Source organism: Condylura cristata, unplaced genomic scaffold, assembly GCF_000260355.1.
Source record: "Condylura cristata isolate star-nosed mole 26May11 unplaced genomic scaffold, ConCri1.0 scaffold00029, whole genome shotgun sequence".
NCBI classification, from domain to species: domain Eukaryota; kingdom Metazoa; phylum Chordata; class Mammalia; order Eulipotyphla; family Talpidae; genus Condylura; species Condylura cristata.
The window spans coordinates 21,739,481-21,748,428 of record NW_004567130.1 but is presented as its reverse complement, the minus strand read 5'-3'; the positions used below and the strand labels follow the sequence as shown (position 1 = coordinate 21,748,428).

Genomic DNA, 8,948 nt, shown 5'->3' with positions numbered 1-8,948 from the left:
GCACCGGCTGGCCTGCCTGCCCTGGCGGGCAGGTCTGAGCCCGGGGCCGGGCGCCAGAGAGCCCACGCGCGTGCCTCGGGTGATCGGGTGGAGCCAGGTGGCAAAGAAGGGAGGTCTCAGCCTCAGGTGTCTCCGGGCTACGGGCTCCCCGTTCGCTTGAGAGGTGCTTCTGGCCTCTGGGACTTTCCCGCACTGTCTAGAAGGCATATGCTCTGCGCCCAGGCACACAGCGCTTGCTCGGTGCCACTCTCCTCCCCGAAACTTAACCAGTCCCCAAATGTGATTATTTGGTGAGAAACAGAAGACCAGCACCGCTGAAGGTGACTGGAGCTGGTACTATTTATTAAGGGTTCACGTCATGCCATGCTCTGCGCTGTTCTCTCGCTCATTTGTATACGGTGGCTGCTATTAGAATCTCCTTTTTTAAATTAAAGATTTATTTATTTGTGCATACAGAGCTGGGGCGCAGGCCAGAGATGTGGAGGGTGAGAGGATTCACCAGAGACAGAATGGGGAGCAGAACAGGCAGGCTGATGACACACACAGCTGAGGGGAGAGCGGGCGGGTCAGGAGAGGTCTGCCGCGCCCTGTGGGTCACCCCCGGGGCCGGGACTGAACTCGTGAAGTGGCTGCTTCTAGTGTCATAGCGCCGTGCTTTAACCCGTTGTGCCACCAGGGAGAGCCAGATGCCCACTTTACAGATGAGGGAACTAAGGCCCAGAGAGGTCAAATAACTTGCCCAAAGTCACACAGCTTACAGCCAAGACTCGCGCTGTTGTGACTCAAGAACCAGGTGAGAATCAAACAGACAACAACACGCACAGCAGTGTCCTGGCGGCCCAGACTGGAAGCCCCTCTCTCCAAGCACTGGGCAGGTGGCGTCTCGGGCCCCCTGGCGCGCTGCCCCGGTGGGCCTGGGCAGGGCAGGGGCGCCTAGGAAGCAGCCACGGAAGCCCCAGCTCCCGGCCCCCCGGGGAGGGACCCGCCTGACGCTGAGTGAAACCCGCGCACTGAAGGCCCGACTCCGACACCCAGGCCCAGGCGGCTGCCCCCGGCCCCCGCCCCCCGCCCCGAGAGCAGCCCGACACTGGCAAGGCGCCGAGATGCCAAGCTGCCAAGCAAGCTCAGCCTGGGGCAGGTGCTGCTGCGGGGCCAGGCGCACCAGCTGCCCTTCGCCCCTCGCCCATCACCTGTTCTTGGCAGCGGCGGGCTGGACCGTCCTCAGGACAGGTCACCGGGTGCCTGCACGCCGCAGGGCTGGCACCACAGGCATGGCTGTCTCAGACTCTGAAATGAGGGGCGGACGCGGTGAGATGGGGGCGCACCAGGGGGTCGGAGCGGACGGTTCCTTTGCGTGTACCCCCGCTCCGGGAGAGCGGCACACCTGAGCGGGGCACCCTGCCCTCTCCGGGCACGGGTGGTTGACCTAGGGCTGAGCGAGGGGGGCCGCTGGCAGCGCCTGGAAGTCAGGGCTCAGTGAGCGCCCCGGGACTCCTGACGGTCGCCAGCGCCACCCCAGAGGGAAAAGCAACACAGGAGGCATTTTGCTGGGGGCAGCGGTGGAGGGGGAGGTGACCCCCGATTCCCAGCCAGAAAGAAAAAGCAAAACATCAGATGGCGTCACTCACAGCAGGAGAGCAAGGGATCAGGGGGGAAGTCAACTGTGGGCGCTCCCTGGTGGCGCAGCGGGTGAGAGCGCAGCACTGTGAGGCCGTGGGCAGCCCCAGCAGCAGGAGTTCGAACCCCCGCCAGGGGGCGACCCCCAGGGCACGGCAGACGCCTCCTGTCTCCCCGCTGCGCCCCTCAGCAGCGCACCTCGTCACCTGCCTGTCCTGCTCCCCACTCTGTCTCTGGTGAATCCTCCCCCCCATACTCTGGCCTGACCCCAGTTCTTGCATGCATGCATGAATTTTTAAAAAGTCAATTGCAATACAGTAAAAACGAAAGAGAACGGACGTCTATAAGCCAGAGGCATTCTACGGGGGTGGAAAAGGGACCAGGATCAAAACTGGGGTGTCAAGAGGGCAGGGGCGAGGGTGATGGGACTAGGCGGGGTTACTTACTGCCGAGACGAAGAACGTGATACACATAAATAAATTTAAAAAACAGAATCAGCACTCCTGGCTCCCCACAGCTCCGCGGCCCCCAGTCACAGCGCAGTCTACCACCAAATCGACCTTTCCCAATGCATTTTCTCAAGTGAGCCCCTTGCTCAGACAGCTCCTCGCTGTCTCCCCGACGCCTGCGCCTGAGGTGGAGCCTGCGTCAGGGGACCCCGGCGTGAGCTCCGCCAGCGCCCCAGCCGGCAGCGCCCAGACGAAACCCGCCGGCGTGACTCGGGCCGGGCATCGGTGCACACTGACCCGCCGGGCCCCGCCTGGGCCTGAACCTCAGCCTGGGGCCCGTTTCCTTGCCTGGACATTCTGACCGCCCGCTCAGCAGGCCGGGGGCACCCTGAGACGGAGGAGGGGAGGAGCGTGCCCCCGGCGCGGGAGCACATCTGGCCCGGCCCTCCTGGGCTCCCGGCTCTCCTGACCGTCTCCCGTCAGCTGACCGAGTCCGAGTCCGGCAGGCGCCTTCTGTCCTCCCGGAGGCGCTCACCTCGGGGACCTCTACCCCATTGCCCACCGACCCGCACCCCACCCAGCCTGACCACACCAGCAAGGCGTGACCGCAGGGGCAGCAGACCCCTGCTGGCTCCCCGCCGCCCCTCAGCAGTGTGTTTCAGTGGATCCTCCTGTTCTGACCCCCGCTCTGTCTCTGGGGAGTCCTCGCACCACCCCCGCACCTCTGGCCTGCACCCCAGTTCTGTGTGCATCAATAAGCAATGTTGGCCAAAATGCTGTGGGTGCCTAGGCAATGGCCCCCAGGGACGTCCAGGCTGGGGGTATGTGTCATATGTGATTCGATTAAAGGTCTTGGAATGAGGGGTGACCCTGGCGGGCAGGGGACTCCCGGGGTCCTCACAGGCGGGAGAACCCAAGTGGAAGTGGAGGGAGCAAAGGACAGAGCAGCTCCCCGGCGCCTCCCGGCCAGTCTGGGCCTGCTCACGGGGCACAGGGAGGGCGCCCCGGACGCAGCACCCCGCCCGCTCCATCCTGCCCCGCTCATGGGAGGGCGGACGGGAGGGGGGAGCAGCCTGGCCCCTCTGTCCGCCCGGGCTGCGAGCACCCCAGGAGCCGGAGCGGCAGCGCCGCGCGGTCACACAGTAGCCGCCGGAGGGCCAGGGCAGCCCCCTCGCCTCCCGGCGGGCCGGCACCCAGCAGAAGCGGCGGCGAACAAACACGGCGGATCCCAGGCCTGGACTCCAGCTCGGTGTGCGTGCGCGTGCGCGTGTGGGTGCGCGTGTGCGTGCGTGTGCGTGTGGGTGCGCGTGTGCGTGCGTGTGCGTGCGTGGGTGCGCGTGCGTGCGCGTGTGCGTGCGCGTGCATGCGCGTGCGTGCGTGTGCGCGTGCGCGTCCCCGGGCCCCACACAGCAGGGACAAGGTCCCCTGCAGCTCCCCGACCCGGACGCCCGCGAAGCGGCTCCTGGAGGCTGCAGGCGGCGGCGCCCGGCCCAGCCCGCGCCAGGGACCCACCACACGTGAGCCCCGGGCCACGGCCACTGCCAGGTGTGGGCAAGGGGCCCGGCGTGACCTCTGGCTGCAGCCAGTAGCCCAGGGCCTCCTCCACAGGCGGAGCCGGAGCCCAGGGGGCCAGAGGGCGCCTGCGCAGGGACTGTGGGCACTGACTCCCGGCGGGGCAGACCCTGCCCTCGGGGCGGGCGGGGGAGCCACACGGCCCCCCCAGGGCCCCCCCTTCTTGCCCTGCACCACCCCGGAGCATCACACAGGCAACTGCAGCCACCAACCAGCCCCTCGGGGAGGCAGGAGAGGGGGCCGGGAGCTCCTCTCCAGCGCCGCCCCCCACTCCTGCTGCTGGAGCAGAGGCCTCCCTCACTCTACAGCTGTCCTCTTGGCTGCCCCCCAACCCCAGGCCGCCGCGCTCTCCCTCCCCTGGCCTGGCTCCTCCCCTCGCTGGCCCTCACCCCTGCTTCTTCCTCCACCAGAACTTGCCCCTGACCTATTTTCTCGTGTCTCTGCCAACAAAACCTTCACGGCCACAAACCCAGTCTCAGCTTTCCCAAGGCCTCCCAAAGGCAAGTGCACCCCATCTTCTGTCTCTCGGCCCGCAGCCCGGCCCTGGCCCCAAGATCTCCCCTCGGCAGCACTCACAAGGCCACACCTCGGCTCAGCCCAGCGGGTCCTGGGGCCCTCGCTAGCCCCACCCCCACCTCAGCGTTCACTGCTGGCCCCACACTCACCCCTGAAATCCTCTCTGAGCACCCGACTCCCCACACCCTCAGCCTCCTTCAGCAGCTCCTCGTCCCCATCTCCTGCATACACAGGAGTCCTCAGGCCTGGCGCTGACCCCCCACCCCTCGGTCCCTCCGTGGGCGCTCAGCACCCCATTCTCAAGCCAGGCAGGGAGGCACTAGGGGCTGTCCCCGAAGCAAAGCTAGAGCACAGGCTGCTGGGCACACGCACACAGCACCCCCACACCAGAAAGGTCCAGGAGGGGGTGAGGGGCGGTGGAATCGCCTCGTGTGGTGGACACAGCTGCGTGTCCGTCCGCGGCAGAGCCACATACGGGAAAGGGTGGGCTTGCTGCAGGTCAGTCTGCCCCAGGCCGCCACCGCCGTCTCGCCCTCGGCCCGTCTCCCCACCCTCCTCCGCCGCCACGCCCGTCTCAGGTCTGAAGCAGGTCCCCCCACCGACCAAGTCCCACCACCCATCACTTGGCGGTCACTAACCCCACTAGCGGTCACTAGTCCAGCAGTCCCACCTGCACAGTTTCTACATTCTGCCCAGAATCTGTCTTGTGTCCACGTCTCCTGAGCCCACCGACTCGGTCAACACGCGCCCGCTTCTCTCGAGCACCTCCCGGGGCCCCCCCACGTCCGCGCAGGCCCGCCTGCCCAGGGCCTCTGCCTCGGCCTCGGCTCGGGCCGCAGCAGGTACTTTCCTCTCCCACAGAAATGGCTTGAACCTTCAGGCGTCACACAGGCCCCCAGCACAGAGAGCCGCCTGGACCAGAGGCGCTGCACCTGGCTCCCCAGGTCCTGTGCGGCGGGCCAGCACCCCGCCACGTCCCCGCAGGCTGCGTACACGCCAAAGGTGGCCTCCCTCTCCCCGGGGCCCTGCGGGACCCGCCAGGCTGCCGCTGGCCTGGCCTGAATTGTGAGGTGAAAATGACCGTGCCAAGCTTTCCTGGCCCTGCTGCTGAGCTAACATGCCCAGAACCCCAACTGCAGACAGCCAACTCCTCAGGGCAGATCACACAAGATGCTTCAGGACATGGAGGCGATTTACTGCTCCCCAGCCAGCCCCCACAGGTCTCACCCTCCCTGCCCTCCGCAGAGACGCGCCCCAAGCGCAGGCACCGGCCTCTGACTCCCTCAGGGAGCCCACTGTCTGGGCCAGTGCTCACAGCTGCACACTTCATAGCTACAGTGACACTTTTAAAACAGCATCTGTCTGCAATAAAAGGGAAAAGCAAAGCCTAATAGCTGCCACAGAGCCTGGGAATCACAGGCTCCTGACCCCCCAAATTCCTGCCTCTTCCCGCTAAAACCTGCCTCGTCCTCAGAGGTGCAGCTGACATACCTGCTCCTGCTTCCACTCGCGAGAAGACGATCACTGTGGTGTTGCCCACACCACGTGGAAGGTGCCAGGTGCGTTCCACACACCCCGCCACAAGCTCCCTGAGCCCTGTCCACGGTGATAGCTCCCAGGGGCCACGCCCCAGGCAGTGGTCAGTGGTCACTGTTTGCTTACAAAAAGTAACTAAGCAGGGCCCTCCCTGCTGGCGCAGCGGGTTAAAGCACAGAACTAAGAAGCTGGGGCCACTTCCGCTTGAGTTCCATCCCCACCTGCCCCGGAGGTGACCACAGGGCGTGGCAGACCTCTCCTGACCCGCCCGCTGCTCCCCTCAGCAGTGTGCTTTGTCGATCTGCCTGTTCTGCTCCCCAGTCTGTCTCTGGGGAATCCTCTCACCCTCCGCATCTCTGGCCTGTACCCCAGTTCTATACGAATAAATAAATAAATCTTTAAAAAAAAAAAGTAACTGAGCAGATCCACTCGTGACTCCAGAGTTAGTGTAGGGCACCCAGGGATTTCCCGGGTTTGGACCAATGCGCTCCTCTCCCCCAGCCCAGAAGAGAACGGGGCATATTTAAAACGGAAAGAAAGAAAATCGCTGCCTGAGGCAGAGTCCACAGCGCCCAGCGTGGCCAGGTGGGTGAAGACACTCAGCTCTCTCGTGAGCCCCCGGCGCTAAGCCTAAGTCCTACACAAGAACGACGAATACAATGAGATTCTCAGCCCCGTTCTTCACGCTTGGAATATTCTGGGGGGCCCTGGCATCAAAGCAGGTCACGGGCTGAGGCGCCCAGAGCCCCACAAGCCAATGGCACACCACGGCCACCCAGGGGATGCCACTCTGGCCCACAAAGTACAGGCAGGAGACCCTGTCACGCCCGCTCCAGCCGCATGTTTATGGGGGTCCTCGGGGCCGTACCCCGCCTGGGTGCGAGGCCCTCAGGCTGTCCCCAGCCCCTACAGCACGCCTTCCCCGGCTCTCCCAAGGTCCCGCTGGGGCTGGCAGCAATGCGGAACTATTTCCAGACAGCACTGGAGACCAAGACGACTCTCCGGCGAAACCGCCCTGTCTAATTCTGCACACAGCTCTGGTTTCAACGGGCAAAGTTAATGACTCGGAATCCAGTGGCTCGGGGTGGAAAATGATCCTGCCAAGTTCGGAGCTTCCCAAACAGGCTTCTCTACACTTCTTCTCGAGCAAAAAGTGACTTCCCTATCCAGGTCCCCCACCCAGTCCAAAAGGCACGGACAGCCCTAGCTGACCAAGGAACGTATGGAGAAATCCTGATACCTCACAGGGCCCGTCAACAGGAGAAGTTCACGGTCAGGCTTGGGACATTTTCCCTTGCCCTGTGCAAGAACCACTGGTTTGCATCTTCCTTGCGTTCCCATCAGTTTCAGCCTTCGCAGTCCGGTGCATAAACAGCAGGTTATCCTGAAGGCAAAATCTAAGCTCGAAGTAAAACGTCTCGCCTGGGTGCGAGGCCCTCAGGCTGTCCCCTGCCCCCCACAAGCACTCCTTGCAGGAAAAGAAACGGCTCCCCGATGGTGACCACACTCCGATCGGCTATGAAGAACCCCCGTGGCGTCCGCTGCACGGCTACACCCTGGGTAGCCCTGAAGTGCAACTGGTCACTCGCTCCCTGCAGGCACAGGCCTGGACACCAAGCACATCACAAGGCACAAGAGCTACCTCAGCAGAAAGCGAGGGTGAGCGAAGCATCACCTGGGGAAATCACTTGTGGAGCTGAGGTGACCTCCCGCTAGTGCTCAGACACTCAAGCCTGTTTGCCCGTTATTTAAACACTGTCCCCACGGTTACTTCGTAAGCCTGTCCTCACAAGATTCGCCGAGTTCCCCGGGGTAAAGCCACCCGTTGGCCACCTCTTTGCACTGCAGACCCGGCCAGGCACTGCCCAATGCCACATGCATCCCGCAGGCACAGACTGCGGACTCTCCCTCTCGCCTGTCCCCGGGCCCCGAGGTGGGGTCTCCTGCTAAGGCCATCTGCGGGCTCCTACTGTGGCTCACTTAGGGCAGGAGGCGCAACACTATCCTTCCTCAACCCCTCAGCTGCTCACGGGCGGCACCAGGAGGCCCTGGCAGCGGGGAGGGCTCGTTTTTAGAATCTTATCTCAGAGGTGCTCAACCGAGGCTGATTCTGCTGTCTAGGGGCCACCTGGCAATGCCTGGAGACATTTTTGGTCATCACAGCTAGCGAAGGGGGGTGAGGAGAGCTACCAGCACCTGACAGAAGTCAGGGACACTGTCGCACATCTAACAGACAGAAGTCACGGGCACTGTCACACATCCTGCAATGCATGTCAGTCCCTCCACAACAAAGAACTGTCCAGTCCAGAGGCTGGGAAAGCCCATGGCCGGTGGCACGCCAAGAGGTGCTCGGACGACACGAGCGATCCACGATCGCTTCTCCCTTGAGTCACCCAAAGTCAATCCCCAAATCATAGTAACCCTGCACTGTCCACAATATCTGCAAGGTGGAGCAAAGCGCCCAAATGCCTGCCGGGCACTGCTCCTGCCGGCCACCCCAGGGGCAGTATCTCCTTGGCCTCTTCCCAAAAGAACCCTGGCGCCAGGGTCATCCCTGCCACCATGACAGCTGGCAGGGTGGCATCAACACAGGCCCAAATCCTTTGGTGACAGGACAGGCCTGGCATGTCCAGCTCTCCAGTCTTCTGTTACACACCCAGGGTCCAAAGAAGTGTTCACAAATTTTCCAGTGGACAGCAGGCCAGATCCAGCCTGAGAAATGCCACCTAATCCTCCCACCCTTCAGGGGACTGAGACCTCTTACCCACTGGCCCTGCGGGAAGGGAGAGTCCTGGCCCCAGAGCAGGGGCAGGTGCGCCTGCGTTCCCCTCCCCCAGGGCACAGGGGGGCACCGGCCTGCGTCTGGCAGACAGCCGTGGCCTCTGTGCAGTGAGCAGGCCCAAGCTAGGGCCAGGCAGGGTTTAGGCAATGAAGTCCAGGCCACGCACTATCGCTGTCCGGCGGTGTTGGGGGCAAGGAGCAGAGATGAGCGAAGGCGAACCCAGAGCTGAGGACCAAGCGGCGCCCCCTTCCCCAAGCGCATCCCAACCCCACCCGTGTCGCCAACAGCTGGCCTCGCCAAAGAATGAAAGTTCTGACACAAGCTGCTGCCCAGGGCACTCGCGGCCGGGCACACAGCGCAGGGGGCGCAGGGGGCGCAGGGGTGAAGAGGAACATGATGAGAGCGCGGGGCGCGCGAGCGCGGGGCCAGGACCGCGGGGGCCGGGGAGACCTCGGGGCAGACAGCTGGTCAGCGGG

At 63.9% G+C, this 8,948-nt stretch overlaps 1 protein-coding gene across 1 annotated transcript in view; it reads right to left on the bottom strand.

Moving 5' to 3' along the window:
• PSEN2 (presenilin 2) overlaps nucleotides 1-8,948 on the bottom strand; it is a 46,742-nt gene that overhangs the window by 5,083 nt on the left and 32,711 nt on the right. Inside the window, exon 10 of the mRNA XM_012730872.1 lies at nucleotides 4,304-4,375. Within this exon, the coding sequence (XP_012586326.1) occupies nucleotides 4,304-4,375 (72 nt within the window). The remainder of the gene's footprint in view (nucleotides 1-4,303; nucleotides 4,376-8,948) is intronic.